An 18806-nucleotide genomic window follows, 5' to 3' on the forward strand; every position below is an offset into this window, starting at 1 on the left:
CATGCATTCACAAGTTGAAGTCAACAACTTGATAGCCAAGCAGATGACAAATACAAGAGGTGAACTGAAAGAAGCTTTAAAAGGGAATTGACAGTGCTGGACCGGCTAAGGAGGAAGGAACACGTGGAAGAATGCAGACGAAGCTAAAGAGGTGAACCAGGATCATGATCTTCATCATTGCACAATAAGTGCAAACTAACCAAGACAGCATTTTTCAAGGTAAACAAACTGTGACAGATGAAGAATATTCCTTTGTAAGTTCAGCTTATCAAAGAATTAAACTTTCTTCTTCACAGAGCTGCTGCATGGTCAGAGAAAAACAAGGATTTGTAGATGAAAGAAAGAAAGGGGTAGGTAGCACTACTAAAAATGTTAGAGAGACCAGAATAATAGGGCAGAGAAGCAGAACAAGCCAGTGAGGAAGGTAGTCAGAAGAAAGGGATGTGCAATACAAAGCAGAGGACTGGTACTGGCAGAGTCACACTGACAAACAGAGACCATACATATAGTAGGCAATTAGAACACAGTGAATCAAAAAATTTTTCAACAGTTCCCTCAAAAAAAGAAGGAAATAATGAACTGCCCAAACACTTTCAGACTCAAAAGAGCTCTATGGTATGAAGATAAAAAAAAAAAAGCAGCCTATCCCTCAGACCCTGAAGGCATCAGTAAGAATCTTATTTTCAGCTGAGTCACAAGTCATCTATCCTTGCTTTTATAAAAGAAAATATTTGAGTGGATTCCTTGGAGACTATGAGATTAAGAAAAGATTCCACAAAGTCTCCAAATCATAAAAGAAATGAAAATGAACGCTGTTTTGTATAAACAGTGTTTTGGGATACATTCCAAAAGACATGATGGGAAGGGAATTAGCTTTAAGAATATGAAGAGCAATCTACTCCTTGCAAACTAATCCACTATCTAAACCACATTATTTTCATCCAGTACAAGCTGGAATGCTGATTTTAATGCTAAATCTATCCACAGGCTTGCACTCTGAACTGAGGTAAAAAGGCAAAGATCATATTTGTTAAGAATATGACAGGTTTGTTACTTTAAGGGTGCAAACAGAAATAAGCAAATTATCTTAGTTATGATCACTATGTTCAGCCTGTATCAAAACAAATACTACATCCTGATACGTATAGAACTTTCCTTTCCCTGTAGATATTCATCACTGTAGACTAAGATTTCAAGTCATGTGAATCATGACCGTTACTGAGCCTCCAGTGCTTAGAGAAATACATCAGACTTCAGCTGCATAAATTAAGAAGTCTCATAAATGAAAACACACAGAAAATCTGTTTTTCTGTACTTGCTCTACATAAAGAGAAAGCTAGCCAGCTAAACAATAGTGCCTGTAAAGCATCCAAATAAAAGATATGAACATCAGATGAGTGTCTATTTCAAGAATGCTCTGCAGATCTCTGAAAGATCCTAGTTTCTGACATTTAAGACATCCCTCTTTCATCATCATCATCATAATAATAATAAAAAATATACTTTGAACATACCCACCACAAAACCTAATCTCTCTATTCCTCCTTATATAATTCCCTTCCTTATTGGAAAAAGTTGAGCAAATTCAGAAAAATATGAAAAGAATTGTACAAATTATGGACAATAATGCAAAAGAAAAATTATGTAGGCTTTTCTAATAATCACTACAGCTCCTAAATGAAGATATTAGGCACACCTGACTTTCTACGCAGTTGCAGTATCAAGCTGTTAGAACTGTAAGTTTCAGGAATGTGTGCATGCATCTTTACTAAGGAAAGCATATAGAACAATTCCACAATTAAGTTAAATGTTTCAGATTTCCGATAAAATACACTCGATAGGAAATAAAATACACATAAAAATCAGCGCCAATTGTGGTACATTGCTTTTATTAACAAACACCTGATAACCCTACCATAGGAAAACACGTAACGGTGTAGTTCCACAATGTCAGTATTTTGGCTACCGCCGCTTTGGCTTGCACAGCATTAGGAGGTTGGTGCAGTTCTAAGCCATCAGACAAGATTCTAAGTATCATCAGGAAAGCAGCACCCTTTGCCCCTACCCTCTCCACCTCCCAGCAGCTGCATTTCCCCACTGGCATGATTAACTCCAAATGGCAACAAAGCTGTAAGGAGCAATGCAAGTGAAAAAGCAAACTCCTGCAAGCGATTAGCAGGAGGAGGCAGGAGCTGAGAGGAAATCGCTGTTGGGGACTGCCTCTTTTAACAGCTCACTGGGATACCCCACACAAGCCAATTACACAAGGAATCTCCCTTTTGCACTGTCTTCTGTAGAATGGTAAAATTGCAAATGGTTTCTATATTTTACCAAAAAGCATTCGTTTTAGCCTAGTTCACTACAGGTAAAATACATTGTATTTCTGGTGAATAAGCAACAAGTTGTTGCTATTCCGAAAATTGATCTATGAGTTGCTCAGACTGTTTTGTGGGATTAATCTATTCTAGGGACTACTGCAGAAATGGTGTACTCCACCCTTGATCCTTCCTCAAACACTGGTGTGAAATGACATTGAGCTGCCGAGCCAAATTCTAACACATTCACATTTAAAACATACTAACAGAACAAAATCCAAGCAACTTTTAACGGGAGCCTCCAAAATGGGAAGTGATATATCTCAGAACATCATCAAGTAAAACTCTGGGTGAAAAACCACAAAAATTTAGGACTCTGAGTTAGACATGGCTTATGGCTAGTCATTCACATTCTGGAACATATAAATTTTTATCCTCCTATACTCTTATAATAGGGAATGAATTTAACATTGTAGGAATTTTATAGCTATGAATAAATTCTTGGGCTTAGTGAAATCAATGGAAGAGTTTGCCACTAACTCTAAAATATACAGTAAACCCAGAAATTTACCCAGAGTACAGTGAGAATTCTTTCTCACTACCAAAGAGCTGTTCCTTTGCTTGTTTTGTATACTGTTATACAACAATGATTTTGGTTAGAACTAAATTGTATATTGTTGCACATACCTGGCCTTGCAGTAGGATTGTAAACAAAAAGTGGTACCAGGTGAAGTAGAAATGTTGATCCAACATCCATGTCCCAGGTAGCACAGTACCGTAACATAGTACACAGACAATCTCTTAAGTACCGGAGCAGCAGTTAGGCTGGGTGACTCAGACGCCGCATAGCAACGCGGCACACCATGCTAAATTACGTGTAGCCAGAAAAGACCTATCGCATGACTTGGTATACCAATTGAATAATACGTCTAATTGTTGTTTTCAGAACAAATTAGAAGTTAAGGCACAGGTTATTCTGGGACTTTAACTTGTGGATTGATAGCAGGCCACATCATGGAACAACTTATTCTCTAGCCCAGTGACATAGCAGCAAAGTAGATAAGCAAGTGATGATCTAATATTAGCTTCCAAATGCCAAAGAAAATACATTAGGATCAAGTTTGCTCTATGGCTACAGACATCATGTGCATGCAAACCCAGCAACAGCAGTATTTGAGATATAACAGTACTACGAAACACTACGTTGTATGAGAAATGAAGACCAATACCTTAAACTGTCCACTCTCAGTTACTGTTTTTTTGTTTGTGGGGGTTTTTTCTCCCCCTCTTTGATCTCTTGTGCCCTGGTTTCCCATTTGTAGTATTACCATTTTATTACTTTTGGAGAGAAGAATGTAAAGAAGAAAAGTATTAAAAAAAAAATATACACTGCTATTTGAGAAGCACAGGTAATGTGGATAAAAATGCCCTACCAAGTCGCTGAAAAGAAGTAATTGCAAAAGTTGTAGAGCGTGCTGTAAATAAAATATAGGAGTGTGCAAAAAAGCCCTGGTACAACATACTAGTTTGCATTAACTGAATTCTGTCCACATATGCACCTGAAGTCAATAAAGACTTTCAGTCTTATTGTGATTGTTTTAATATAGTGGTATAAAAATCTAGTTTTCTTTCAGTTTTCTATATATGAAAGAAAACTGAAAACCTCGGTTCCTTTATGTGGAACTATACTTTTTCCATACTAGTCATCTGAGGAATGAAACCCCACTTCCACACTTTTGCTACTTCAGTTAATGGAGTTACTAGTAATGCTAGTAGGTAGACATTCTTTCTGGCTAAGAGTGAAGGGGACAGAAATTTTGCTTTTGGTTTGCCAAAACACTGCTGACTGTTTCTAAGCATCAACATTCCTGTTCTAAGCCCAGTTCTGGAAGAACAAGGGTGGCTCCTCTGCCTCTGCCATTTGGCCCTTTCTTTCCAAACTTTTCAGAAAAGATGTCTTTTGTCCTCCTCCTTACCTAACACTACTCCATCCATCTCACTGAGACGCTCTAGTCTTTGGGAGAGGCTGCTCTATTTTCCGTCTTTTGCTACTTTCCTTCTTTTGCTCAGACATGAGAACACATGGAGAGAAAAGTGCCAATACTACATTACACGTATTTCCTCACAGCCTCATCTCAACAGTTCTCCTGTACACCAAGAGAGGGATTCTCATACTTCGAGGGAAGCTGGTGGTTAAGCAGTTCCTTGGATAGAAGCTCTGGGTACAGGGGACAAACTGAGTTTGGGAACTACTTACCACCTGTAGGTGACAGCTTTCTCAATTTATCCCATACAAAGAAGAGTTTTTAGGAGGATAAAGCACAGCAGACCATACTCCAATAAAAAGCGCTACATAAACCCTTTTCTTCTTATAAATCCTTGAAATTTGTCATTAAGAGCCACATAACAGTTTCCAAGGTTCTGCTTTTATCCTAGACCCTACAGGCATACAGCCATAGAAAGCCATTCTTCTCAAATAGACTATGAGCATCAAATTATCAATTTAATAAATAAAAACATGCAAGTGAAGTTACAGGGCCCTTGCATAACAGTGTAGCAGCAGATGAAAGCAATGCATTTCGAAGGCCCTTCTGAAGCTCTTTGGGTAACAGCAAATCCTTGTGTTACCTGACAGGGGATTTCATGGGGCATTTTCTTCCCTCGGTCTATACCAACCTGCAAGGTTCAGGATGTGATTCTGCTTCTGTTATGGAGAAGACTGGTGGCATAGTACTGAAGAGCTATTAATGTTAACACAGGCACTAATGAGCAGAAATGCAAGTCGGACTCATGAATGTCAGCCTTGAGGTGGAACAGATAAGAATGGCTTACTAACGCAGCTACGAGATATTGGACAACCGCATTTAAGGATGTTCAAAAATGTGTGTCAAGGCAGGAGAAGCATATATTTTGAGTATTGAAAATGCTGTGCTGAACAGGTAAATTGGTGAAGTGGTATCAATTTCTGGGAACACATGAATTTGCTCCAGCCACTCTATTACACTCCAAAGGAAGAAGTGGATGGCGGGGGGGGGGGGGTGGGGTCCTTTTTTAGGAAATACTTTTCAAAAATTATTCTCGTAAAATGGGGGAGAGGGGACAAGCATAGAGAAGCCTTTTAAATGTAGAGAAGTAAATTTGGTCACAAAACACTAGGAAGAGAAGTTTGGGGTGAGGGAGTGGAGAATTGATTTTGCCTCAGTTTACCAAAATAGAAATATTTTTTATTACTTCAAGGCTCACCAGTAAGGCCATTTTCAAATTACCAAGGGCAACACACACACAAAAAAGGAAAAACAATACCAGTTCTTAAATTTTCATTTGTTTAAAAAAAACCACCAAACAAACAACACTTACAAAATCAGCAAAGCACCAACCACAAGACATGTAGTATTTAGCTTTCAGGCTAGTTAAGAATTAGGGAAAAAAACAATATTACTGTTTTGATGAACACTGAATGGTTACTATGAAGTTTTACTTCTGATGTTAAAACATAACAGATGTAGAATTCCATAATATAAAGCAAAAAAAAAAAAGTGTTTTGAATGCTGCTTGTAAGGATTAGCAACATAAAAACTATTTTTGTACTGATCTGAAGCACAATAGGCAGATTACATGCTGTAGCTCCTTTACAGAGGCTACTGATTTCTTAGGAGTTCTATTTAAGATAATTTCTACTCATTTTGATGCATTACTGTGTACATTCTGAGTGTATATATATATTGCACAGTCCAAATAATTTTAATGTTTCGGTCTTAGTTCACAGAATACATTCCCTCAAATTTATTTCTGTCTCCCTCCAAGTATATTGTGTTTCTTTAACTTTAACCTCAAAATCTGTTGCCACTGATGGAAACAGGTCACATATGCAGAAGGGCTGTGCTACCAATCTTACTTTTTATTAAGACAAAAACTGCAAAAGCAATTCTAAATTTAGACAACAAAAAACTATTCTGTACTTTAAATAGGTAAGAATGAGAACACTGCAAAATGCCAGACAAAATAAATAAATAATCTCAGTTTGTTAATTTCCCTCTTGGTTAATTAACACCTATAAATGACCTTTAGTACTGACAAGTCCAACTTCATCCAGAAAGCCAAGGTTTAAGAATATCTATCCAAATAGGATTGATTACTGATTACAGCATTGTGAAGAGCACAATTCAATCTGATTTTTTTTTTTTTTTTTTTTTAAAGGCTGGAACTGCATTCCTGAGTAAGCTGATGTGACTGCCAATGAGGTAAAATGCAGAGAGTCATTACACTATAATAATGTTGATGTTACCATTTCTACATTTATCTAAAGCACAGAACATATATCATTTTAGACTGAAATTAAACCTTGTCAGAAATAATTTTTCTTTATATTGTTTGGAATTAAAAGCATATTGAATTGATCCATTAAGAAAATTCTCTTCTCTCTATCTTTGTGTTTTTCAGACCGTGTCTGCATCCTTAGGCAATGAAACAATTTTTATAATTGTAATAAAACAACAAAGTGTTGACTTTAAGTTAAGAAAATTGTTGCTTGAATGACTAAATACTTCAGCAAACACAATAAATCCTTCTAAGTTTAACATACAGATAAACCACATGCTTGAACAGGTACATACATTTCACAATTTTTCACATGTAAGTTTGCTTAAACTTATTTCAGTTTTAGTCTTCTGCTCAGTGTTTATAGAGCAGGTCTGCACCTCTGAATTTTAATATTGGTTTAGTCAAAAAGTATCTACCCTTAAGCAGGAAAACTAAAAATTTTCCATTAGAAAAACCCAGTTTATAGTACAAAGTACAGCAGTAATATTATACTCCAGCAAGAAATACAACTGAAGCATCTCTCTGTATTTCAATGAAGAGAGGAATGATAAAAGAGTCAAGCCCATGTATTCCTTGCTTATTTATGGACATAGAAGTTTCAGTTTGGCAATGTAAATTGAGAATCCTAGATCTCAGTGTTTGCTTTCTCCCAAAGCCAGAAGACACGAGCATCAGTGAACTATATTCCCAACAAGAGCATATCAACACAGTCTACAGGAAAATCTCTGGAATATTATTTCTATTTGTTTTCAAAGAGCAGCAGAGAGAGACAGTCTGCCATTTAAAACCAGTTCCAAATAGTATTTGGAACAGTTCTGTTCTAAAGCAGAAGAGGGGGCAGACTTATTTCCTCTCGAGTCTACAGCAATTTCACAATTGATCAACTTAATTTCAATTTTGTTTCAGCAGGTAGGTGCAGATTTTTTTTTTTTTAATGTTTGAATCTTTAATCTCTCAACTGTGACATATCTTCTAATCTCAAAGACTATTTTAGACTCCCTTTGCCCTCCTTTTGGCTTCTAATGCTACATACCCTATCCAACATGTAATCATTATTGTCACGCTTGAGAAAACAGAGGAGGATTGCCCCTCCCAAATATACAGAAGAATGAACTCGTCTACCGGCTGCAAGGCTAACTAGTACAGAATATCACCTACGGGCAGTAAGTGTCTTATCTTACAGAAGGATGCAAACCAGTCTCACCCCATGGTAGAAGATAGAGCAAGATGTAGTTTTAACTCTATCTTTCTGTGGAGTAAACATGTTAAAAAATGATCAACTAATTTTTTTACACTGAAGTACTGCATTTTATCATTTACTCATCTGTGATAGCCTTAAGTTTTTCTGTTTTCAGTTCCCAAATCCATCCTTACTGGTCACGTTACTTGTTGGCTACTGCTTTAAACAAGAATGTTCAGTCCATAGAGAGAAAAAAACCCATGCCAATATCACTCTTGAGCAACTGGTACACACAAGACTCATTCACACATTTACAGAATAATTTCAAAGACAGTTGATGCAGAGTTGATGCAGTTGGTTTAGAAAACGCTCTAGAGAAAGTCTTCGCCTGCTCAGTGTAAGATTAATTTTTAAATTTTTGAAATATTCTATAGAGCAACTACCAAGGCAGAGACATTTAGAGCAGGTAATTTTACATATACTATATTAAGCCTCATTCTGCACATTTAGTAGATTCCTATCAGCTAACTATGGCACAAAGAACTAAGTACTACCTCCGAGGAACAAATGAATATACATATTTAGAATACTGAGCAACTTAATAGGTCAGTAACTCCTTGAAAAGCCTTTGGACAACTAATGAGCACAGTTTAGTTATACAAGCATCACCTGTTTTATCAGTGGCAGATAAAATGCTATTTAAAAGCACAATTTCTAATTAGAATAGAACAGAATAGACTGTTTCTGTTGGAAGGGACCTACAACAATGATTAAGTCCAACTGCCTGACCACTTCAGGGCTGACCAAAAGTTAAGGCGTGTTATTAAGGGCATTGCCAAGATGCCTCTTCAACAATGACTAGCATGGGGCATCGACCACCTCTCTAGCAAGTCTGTTCCAGGGTCTGGGCACCCTCTCGGTAAAGAAACGCTTCGTAATGTCCAGTCTAAACCTCCCCTGAGTTGTTCCTAAGCTAATTATTTTAGATAGTGTTCATATACTGATAGTGCAATATATGCCAGATAATATTATGAGCATTTGGCTCTGTTAGTTTGTGTGTGTGCATGAGTACATGTAGTAATTTGCTGCTTGGTGCTTCACGAAAATTGGAAGTTTACTTAGATTCCCACTGCAGATGAAAGAACACAGGTCTTAATTGTTAGCAGCTGTAACATTAAAGTATTATGCAAGCAAAGGTGGTACATGTATTGTCATAATAGCAAAAAACACGCTGCAGCTTGTCAACATGCTGCTGGATCTCTTTTTTGTAGGTTTATCTGCTACTTGATCTTTTGCTGGCGAAAATTTGGAGCAACTATTTCAATATTAATAGTCATTTTGAAAACATCAGGGAAGTTTTAAACAATCCTTTTACCCTTTACCATAGTCTTCTGTGTGAAATATTCACGCAAAAAAAAAATTTAACAAACCTTTACTAAAAATAATACACCTCCAGAATCTGTTGAATTTGGGAAAAGCGTGTTACATTTATGCATACTCCCCTAACAATTTACTATATTAAATAATTTCATTTTAAACACCTGTGAGAGTTATTTATTAGTCAGAAGTTGTTCAGAATTCTTAGAGAAAGATTCTGTTACTAAAGGGCTCATCTTTGTATCAGATGGAAGAGAAGATTCCATCTAAATGGAATAAACATTCTGGTTCCATTTTACTCTATTATTTTAAAATGTATGTTACAAAAATTAAAATAATAAAAGGCCATCTTAAGCCACGTACTGGTGCATATCACCTGTCTCTGTCAATGAGACATTTAAAAGCATCTCTTTATTAGAAACACAAATCAATACACTCAGGGGACTGCAATAACTGCTTCAAGCAATTTGTATTATCATTTCATTCTTGATGTTCCTACGCAGAGCAACTTATTATGAATGGCGTGAAAATAGCAACCTGTCACAATTGATTTTTTTCTAAATCTCTTCCTCTTGCAAGAATTTTTTCCTTTCTTAATATAATTATCTTCTTACTAAACACAGGTCTAGGTTGTAAGATACAGCCTACAACTAAAGTTTCATTTCTCTATAACTGAGGGCCCTCTGGAACTCATGTTAGAAACATTACTGATGAAATGAAGAGCTATTTGCTTTGTTTTGAACTGAAAGACCTTGTCGAGAGGGAAGCACCCAAACTTCTGATAACTTCTCAACAGACAAATCTCTTGACAATGTTTTCATTGCTTACAAAAATCACTGGAAGAACGTTCTGTTTACTGACTGGAACCTCAGTTATCTTGCTCTACTGCCTCTGGGAGCCCGAATAAATTTTAGTAGTCTGTTATAAACATTCTTTAAAACTACTGTGTAACTTTGGCCAAATACTTTACAGTAGAATAATCTGAGAAGTGGGAATTCATATTTAGCTGTGAGATAGAAGTATAAAAGTCTGAAGATGCGCATTTTTACTTCAAAGACAAATGTTTCCATTAGTACCTGTAACACTCCTAGGTAAAGGAAGAACAATTTTACTTCCGAAATGAGACTGAGGCAGAATTCACTTCTCATACCAAAGTTCAAGTCAGTCTAGCACACACGAAATACATCAGAGTAAGAGCTTGTAGATTTTCAGTTTTAGATATATCTGGTTTTAAGTTTTATGAAAACAAAAGTAGGAAATCCCACAGTAAGGCTAACCTACCTTATTTTTTGGATTGGACGTGTTCATTACACTTCGAGTTTCCTTGCCTGTGTAAATGACAACACCAATTACAGTTCCTGAAAAACAAACAAACAAAAAGTAAAAGAGGTGTCAATCAGTTAAGAGAAAGTCTGTCTGAATTAAAACTTGCAGTAATTTACAGACCCTCAAACAAATCAATTGTATGAAAAAGCCCAAACATTTATGCAATGTGCACAGTATTGTGAATGCTGTTTTTCAGAATTCTTTATGAAGGATCATTATAACTTCTTTAATTAACATCAATAAAACTGACAACATGCTTTCCTCCTTCTTAATGGAAGCAAAACTTTCAAATGTAACTGGTTAAAAACTTATATTTGAACTTAAAATTGTCTCCAGCTGTTTTCAGAAGTTAACACAGCATAAAAACTGCCCTTCACAAGGAAAACAAGAATGAGTACAATGGTGCTGAACACAGCATACACAAATTGCCCACTATCTCTGTCATCTATAATGATGTAAAATCTAGTTCACCCAATTGATTTCTTTGATAGAATCCCATAGAAAAATATTCTCCTGTTCATTAACTTATAAAAATGATTCCCCAGTTCCAATTATCTTTTAGTCAATTTGTGCTGGATGGTATAGGAAAACTTGGCTTTGGCATCACTAAATAAATTTTTATATTAAATAAATATTTAGGTTTTTATTAATATGCCACTATCACACTTTCTAGCAAAAACAAACCCCTTATTTCTAGTACTTTTTCAAGTGACCTGAAACAGCCTTTATGGCAGCACAACCAATAATGTGATATTTTTGTTGTCTTTATGCTATAAAGAACTAATTAACATAACTTGTCAGAAACACCCTGCTCAGAAAACTTCAAAAACTGTAGAAGTATTACACATTTGTCTGACATTAAGTGACTTAATTTGTCTTTGGCAATCAGGAAGACGTGCAAGATCTGCTATTACTACTCTTGCAGCGTAATATGTTGTAAAAAATTGAAGGAATACATGATGAAAAAAGATGACAGCTAAATATGTTGGCATTAAAGAAAGGAAGTTTCATTTACTAGAAAATGAGAATGCAAGTGAAAACTTTGAATCCACATATAAAACGTCAGTGATTACACATTACATCTTCTGGACAATTAAAAATCAGTTTTTCTATTATTTTCCTCTCCACATTAAAGCTTTTTCTATAGACTTCCCTTGACATAACATTTTCACCAAAGCTAGTTTGGCTCTGCTGAGAGTTCCACATGCAAATCTGCACCTTAGTATATAGGTAACATGCCCCCAGCACAACCCAAATTCCTCCCAGCTTTTGTAAGACAATAGTTATTGATCCATAATTTCTGAACTCTTTCTACTGGTCTCCAACCAATGCCCGTATCCCTTTGGAACACATTTTGGAGTGATCCTCTGAGCTGATCTCTGTTCAGTGGTCAGAACACACTGGACAATATCCCGTAGGGAATCCCCAACTGCACACCCTACCAATCTCTGCCTTTGTCGCTCCTTCGTTCCGTAAAACCTGGGGAGGACTTCTCCATTCCAGCTGGCACCTTTCCACTAAGTTTCACCTGGCTAGGCTGCTGCAGCTCAGGAAAACAAGCTGTCCTACTTGTCTCATATTTTGTTCTTTGAAAAGTTGGTTTCAAAGGTGAAAGTCAGATAAAATCCATTTTGACTACTGAATCTTGATCATAATTTCGTCTAAATCTGACTGAGCTACTGCTTTTATTTAGGCATTGATCTTTGATTTGAAACTTCGGGGGCTGTTAGTTACTAGCACAACATCACTGGTAAATCTAGGGTTCCTTAGACCTCAATTACATCAGTGTAGCCTAATTTTAGTGTTATGCCACAGTGGTTGCACCAGGGACAGTTCTGGGTTTTTTTACCCACTATTCTCTCTCTCTCACTATCCTCAGCAAATCTAAGCTTAATACCAGCTGTGAAGAAAGATGCATACTTGCACTAAACGCCACCCCGGCCCACAGTAGAAAGAACTGAATCCTATTTGGGGTTCCTGGAAGCATAGCTGTACTACAAGGCTGGGCTTATTAAAAGCAATGACTCAAGTAATTTTATGTAGGGGCATCTATGCAAACTGGCTCTCATGTAAACTGGGCAACCACTGATTGGGAAGGGCAGAGTGGTTAACGAAGGAGAGAGAAATTACAGGAGATACCACTAGAATAAACATGTGGGCCTGGAAAAGAGATAATAAGAGGACTAACAACAGGATAAAAAGAGATATAAAGAGGACTTGTGCAGAATCAACACAGTCAGGCATACTCTGAATCCAGTGTGTGATCATATAAATTTTTGGTATCTCCCAAGCACTATGTGAACCATATAAATACAAGAGAGTGCTCAAATCAATTAAAATCGTGTATAGGACTTGGCACAAAATAGTGCTTTTTACAGCTGTGCAGTTATACAAATTGTTCTGATTTTACCTAAAGTGACTTTGCAAGACTGACACCTGCCAAAATGATCACAAAATTCCTTTAATACAAACTTCCTCTTAATAGGTATCTCAGCAGGTCTCTCAGAGTACTGCATTATCTTGTTTAGAGTTTGAACCACACTGATCATTACAGTAAATGGAGAGCAAAAAGTTAAAGTCCATACTGCAGTGGGCCTTTCGAGGCTTTTTAAAATTTAACCACTGACTTTCCTCTCTCTCTTTCTGAACAGAAATCTACCAAAGCTTTTAATAAACACAAACACTGCAGTCGGTGATGTCACGAACACAAGTGAGCTAAAAGACAAGTCACATAAAGATAACCTAAGAGGTTTTCAAAATACTTAGCGGTTTAAATTATTTGGTTATATTTAAAGTTGTTTCTTCAGTGATAGCAGTTTTTCAAGTTTTCACCAACCAAAGCTTCCTCTCCTTGAGGCACTATTATTAATTCCACAGCAATAATATAGATACAAAGAATGGCACATAAACTCTGTACCTTGCTGCTACCTTTCTGAAATTCACTGAGATGTTGCCTGTAAGTGGAAAAAGTCAGAATATTTTTTCCTATCTCACTTATTAAAGAAAAAGAAAAGGATGGCTGCATGCTTTGGGCTTGAGAGAGGGGCTTTTGATTTCTACCCCTGCCAGAGGCTTCCAGTGTGATCCTGGCAAATTAGTCTTTGTACTTTCTGTGGTTAGGATAAACATCATACACACAGTCACCAGGTCTTTGTCAGGGCTTTACAGCAAGGGGCAGAAAGCACTTCAGATTTCGTAGCAGTAGGAATCTCCATTTAGCTATCTAAGCTATCAATTCTGAGACTAGAACATCTGGCTATAATACATATTAAGTGTGAGAAAAATGTTGGGGTTTTTGTTTGTTTGTTTGTTTTGGTTTTTTTTTTCTCCATTTAGCTTACTGTTATTCTAAGGGGTAAGGAGACATACTGAAACCAAAGAAAGTAAACACCTTCCAAATGTACAAATTTTAGGAATCTCACTCTCCTGAACTTTACCTGTTGATATAAAAAGGCTGTGGAATAGTTTATTCTTGAGTTGTTTGACACATGATTTTGCTGAACAAATGTTTTGGTTCCAAAATTCAAAAAGAAAATAAAAATAGTCTTAAATTATAGCAAATATATTTCTTATCACTTGTACTGCTCTAGAATAGGCATTTTTTTTTCCCCTGTAGAATCCATTATTGCAGTATCCTCCTATTTTCATGACCTTTGGTAATCTGCATTCAACACGTAGTTGATAAGATTCCTTGAAACCTTTATACGCTTACATTTACTGTTACTGATCTGCAAGATGATTGATTTGTGGTCTCTCTCCTCTAGAACTGTCAGGACATCAGCAACCAGAGCTCAAGTTTTCTGAGGTATTCCCCACATAATTCCCCAAACACTTTCCCTAGCCTGACCTTGACCCTCTGTATCACTTTGACAAATAGCAACGGCATGCGTCTTGGAGATAGTGGGCTCTCCTAGCTGATGCAATGTGTTTTGTGGAATACATCAAAGGAAGTATCAGGAAATTCAGCACATATTTAATCACTGGAGGGAGGAAAATGGGAAGGAAAACCCCCTCGCCCAACAATTGCCCTGTATGTCCTTTGCAAAACCTTTTTTAGAATTAAGGCTTTGTATCTGCAACTCAGCTACATATTCCTTTCCTGGGCATCAGTGATGCAGCATCCTGTCTCCACCCCTGAGACTGATAGCATCAGTCAGTAATAGGTCAAAAGAATAGCACAGGTTGACCCAGAATGCTTTGTAACAACCTCCAAGGGCTTGGCAAGGGCATATAGCATAACTCCAAGAGCAATGCTTGGCTTTGTAACAGATCATGTCCAGGCTGCTTGAAGAGCACTGGAGGAAGCAGCCTTCCCATCTAGGATGCCTTAAAGACTGCCATACTGAAGAGCCTTAAGGTAAATGAAGAAATGTTGCCGGGCAGAACTCTACCCCCTACCATCTCCGTACAGGCTACACACCCACATTCTTGAATCAAAGTGGCAAAGTAATAGAGGATTAGGCTTGCACATAGATACCGAATACTTTTGAGTGAAAAATACCTGCATGTAACAGAACTGTGAGCCTAGACAGTAAGGAGACTGAAGTAAGATGCAGGTGTGGAAACACAACCACAGCCCTCCAGCAGGCCCCTCACTGATCTAAGAAGCCTTCATAGTAGGGAGTAACTTTACAAGTTAGGTGGAGACTTTTTTACTTTCTTCCCCTCCCTCCATAGCCCTCCTCCTCTTGGCTCATGTTTCCAGTTGTTCCAATTCCCTATCTTAAATCCTAGCTCCTTTTCAGAAATCACGCTCTCCTGATTCCTTATTCTCAGTCTTTTTGTGCAGAATAACCACAGCCTTTTCTTCTATAGTCCTTTTGACTTTTCTTACATACAGCAAAAATGGGAGAAAATAATTTTCTGCTCTTAAAGAAAACTTACAATGGCTTAAAGCCTGAATACAGCATCTAGGCAACGTGAACTCCTTATAATATCTGGAACACATATGAAACATTACTAATATTTAGAACCCATTATTTTAAAGTTACATAACTGTATAACTGATCTATACTTTCTGATTAAGATTTTGTCCGATAAAAGATTTTAACCAACTTTACCTGCAGCATGCAGTATACATAAAAGAAGACCCCTAACAAATGCAAAACCACCCTTGCTTTTCAGCAAGACCCTATCCACAGTGAGCTGAACAGAGCACTTCACAACCTTAAGTTTTAATTAAAACAAAAAGGTCAGTGACTTTAGTGGAGTACAAGGGACAGCACTACTGAAACAGCAAAATTTAAGTAAAAAAAAAAACCTATTCAGGAGGATTAAAAAAGGTATGAAAATATCATGAGTAGCATGATGAAACCGATGGGAAGGCAGACAACAGAGGGGCAAGAGATTAATAGTCTGCAAACCAAAAATTTTCAAAAGCCATTAATATTTCACACAGCAAAAATAAAGATACACTTCCACAGAAGTTTTTAGATACCTTACTAGCTTTGCTGCTGCAACACTTACCTGAAGCAACAACAGTGCTTGCCCATAAAGTATTTTCAATGCTTAGGCTTTCATGAACTGCTGGATCACTGTCTTCCTGTGAAAAATATGAACAGCTAATAATTACATCAACATCACAAATAGAGATAGTTGAGAACAATGCCAAACCATCTGAATAAGAATAACTTGCACAGGATGTCTGCATCATTGTATCAATCACTGTATAATAGTATTCATTGCACATACCTTCTTTGTCTGTATACACACAAAAAAATAACTTTCCAAGAAGTGAAATACTGATTGAAGTTCATATTACTTAAACCCAATTATATTCAAAGAACTAAAGTCAATAGTGTTTTAAAAGGAACATATTCTTTTCTTTAGATAAATCTAACTGCAGAACAGTTTGCTATACCAAGCAGTTAAAGTGAGTTATGAACACTAACCACCAAAAATGAATACTCCATTCTCTCTGACAATCTAAAGCATCTGTATTTCATACAGTAAGTTATGGTCATTATCACTTTGCAACCCAAGTGACATCATATCAACTTCAGGGAAGAATATTTAGACTTTCAAAAAGAAATGCACACTTGTGTTGTCTTACCACATACTTACAAAATACACATCCAATGGAAAAATACTTCCAATAGGAAATTACTTCCATGATTATTTTAAACTTTCCTTTTTTTCTCCCTTCTCTCCTCCCAAGCAATAATGGTCCACAGATTGTAAACAGACTTAATCTCTCATAATCAATTTGGAGCATGTACAGATTTGTTACTCATTAGCAGCTGTGAAATGTGCTGTTTACAACTAAAGGAAACTTTAGGACGTAGGATAATCAAGCGTATTTGATCAAATTACAGATTGTGCTAAACGTTTTGCAGGAAAAGGGGGACCACTGATTTACCAAAGTACACAATAAATTATACATAACATCAATAATCAAAACCTACGTCCATTTTTCATCTTTATTTTGAAACAACCAGCAAGTACAGGACGAGCTGCTTAGAAATCTCTTTTCCTAAAAAAGAAAAATCTCAGACTGAACAGATACATTTTTGTGTGTATTTCAAAAGACCCCCAGCAGGCATATAATAGAATGATGCATGCTAACAGAGAGCTGACCACAAAGATCCTCTATTTCAGTCAAACAGTACAACTTCATGGAAATGAATGGGTCAGTCTTTTACAATCATGAACATAGAGTGATAGGACACAAATGTAAATACTATACCTGCGATGAGTTTAGTATCAATAAATGAAAAAGTTTTCGCATTTTGCCCTCAGAAGTTCCATACAGAATACCTGTTGTCCACAGCGGGACTCCAAATAGCTCCCCTCAAACACTGAAAAAGATAATTTGCCACCTACCACTTACTAAAACTGCAATCATACTGAAGCAATCATTTTTGCATTATGTTGAATTCCAGCATGAAGACAGAATTTGAATTTTGACAGGAGCATTGTATTTTAATTAGCCATTAGCACAGAATTAATGTACAGAATTAGAGATACAGAAAAGCTGGAGAATTCAAAGACATGTTCGCTGCTATAGCTTTGCACACCTTTGTAATTGTAACTTTAGATAAGACTAAAGTCAGAGCTCAGAACAAAATAGCTATAGAAAAAACACCTATGATTTAATAGTGGGGTAATATTGTAGGTTAATATATCCTACAAAAAAGTGGACAGGTGAAGTTCCGTACAGTGGAATGTAAAGCAATGCACACAAAGGAAGAAAACGTCCCAACTTCACAAAGTGATGATGTCTGAGCTGATCAAAACTACTCAGAACTCGTAACTACTCAGAAATTGTCATGACTACTTGGAAAACAAATTCTAGGATTATTACAAATCTACCAAAACACTATCTTAATAGTCAAGAACAAGCTAAATTCTTAGAATTACTAGGAGAGAAAAAAAAAGAACAACAACAACAAATCATGCTACTACAAAGAAATCCATGGTTTTCTCAAGTCTTAAGTAGTAGTTCGAAATCCCTCCTCCCCTCCCCTTATTCCAAACAAAAAATAAAAAGAAATGGAAAATGTTCAAGAAGGGCAACAAGGGTGGTCAATGTAGCTTCCATACTAGATATGACTAAATAAACCTGAACTCTAATGAGGAACATGACAGGCATCCATGAAATGGGCACCTAGAAAGGGAGGATAGGTACTGCTGTCTCTTATCAAAGAAGAAGTCATAAATAAAGCCAGCAAAACTAAAACAACAGGCAATTGCTGTTCATATATTCATAAAAATATATAATTATCCTGTACAACTCCTTCCTAGCTGAACACTAAAAGGTTACATATGTTCAAGGGGGGACTAGGGAGGTTTAAAGAAGGAAAATTCATTGCAGGTCACAGAAACCAGCTCTGACTCAGGAAGTCTCACATCACGAGTTGTTAAGAGACAGAATAATATTCCGAGGAGGCATTACCATCTTACTCTAGTCTTATTCTCTTTCCCAGCAGTCTGCTTCTGGCTATTGTCAGGAATAGGATTCAAAGCTAGGAAAGTCTTTTTTTCTGCCTTAGTTTATTCTTCAGTTAGCAGATTTTAAGACAGTGAATTATGAAACTCTTCCATACTACAAGAAATTGAAAGCCCTGCAGTGATTACGGAGAGCTGATAACACACCCAGGAAAAGTCACTTGTCCAATGTCTACCTGCTGCAAGACTTAAGTGAAATGCCTCCTTTTAGGTCATTCAAAATAGGAAAACATCTAATGAGCTATATCTCCTTCCAGTCATGCCATGCTCATCAACAGAATGGTTTGGCTGATCAGTTAGCTTCTGCTTATTTCATTATGATCCTTTGATGGCTTTATGCC

At 36.7% G+C, this 18806-nt stretch overlaps 1 protein-coding gene across 2 annotated transcripts in view; it reads right to left on the bottom strand.

Moving 5' to 3' along the window:
* Positions 1–18806, bottom strand: part of ATP9B (ATPase, class II, type 9B) — a 152294-nt gene that overhangs the window by 64851 nt on the left and 68637 nt on the right. For both annotated transcript variants that reach the window (XM_010577071.1, XM_010577063.1), the window contains exons 9-10: positions 15985–16060; positions 10474–10550 (exon numbers count right to left, since the gene is read on the bottom strand). In XM_010577071.1, the coding sequence (XP_010575373.1) occupies positions 10474–10550; positions 15985–16060 (153 nt within the window). The remainder of the gene's footprint in view (positions 1–10473; positions 10551–15984; positions 16061–18806) is intronic.

Source organism: Haliaeetus leucocephalus, unplaced genomic scaffold, assembly GCF_000737465.1.
Source record: "Haliaeetus leucocephalus isolate CR32 unplaced genomic scaffold, Haliaeetus_leucocephalus-4.0 Scaffold41, whole genome shotgun sequence".
NCBI lineage: Eukaryota > Metazoa > Chordata > Aves > Accipitriformes > Accipitridae > Haliaeetus > Haliaeetus leucocephalus.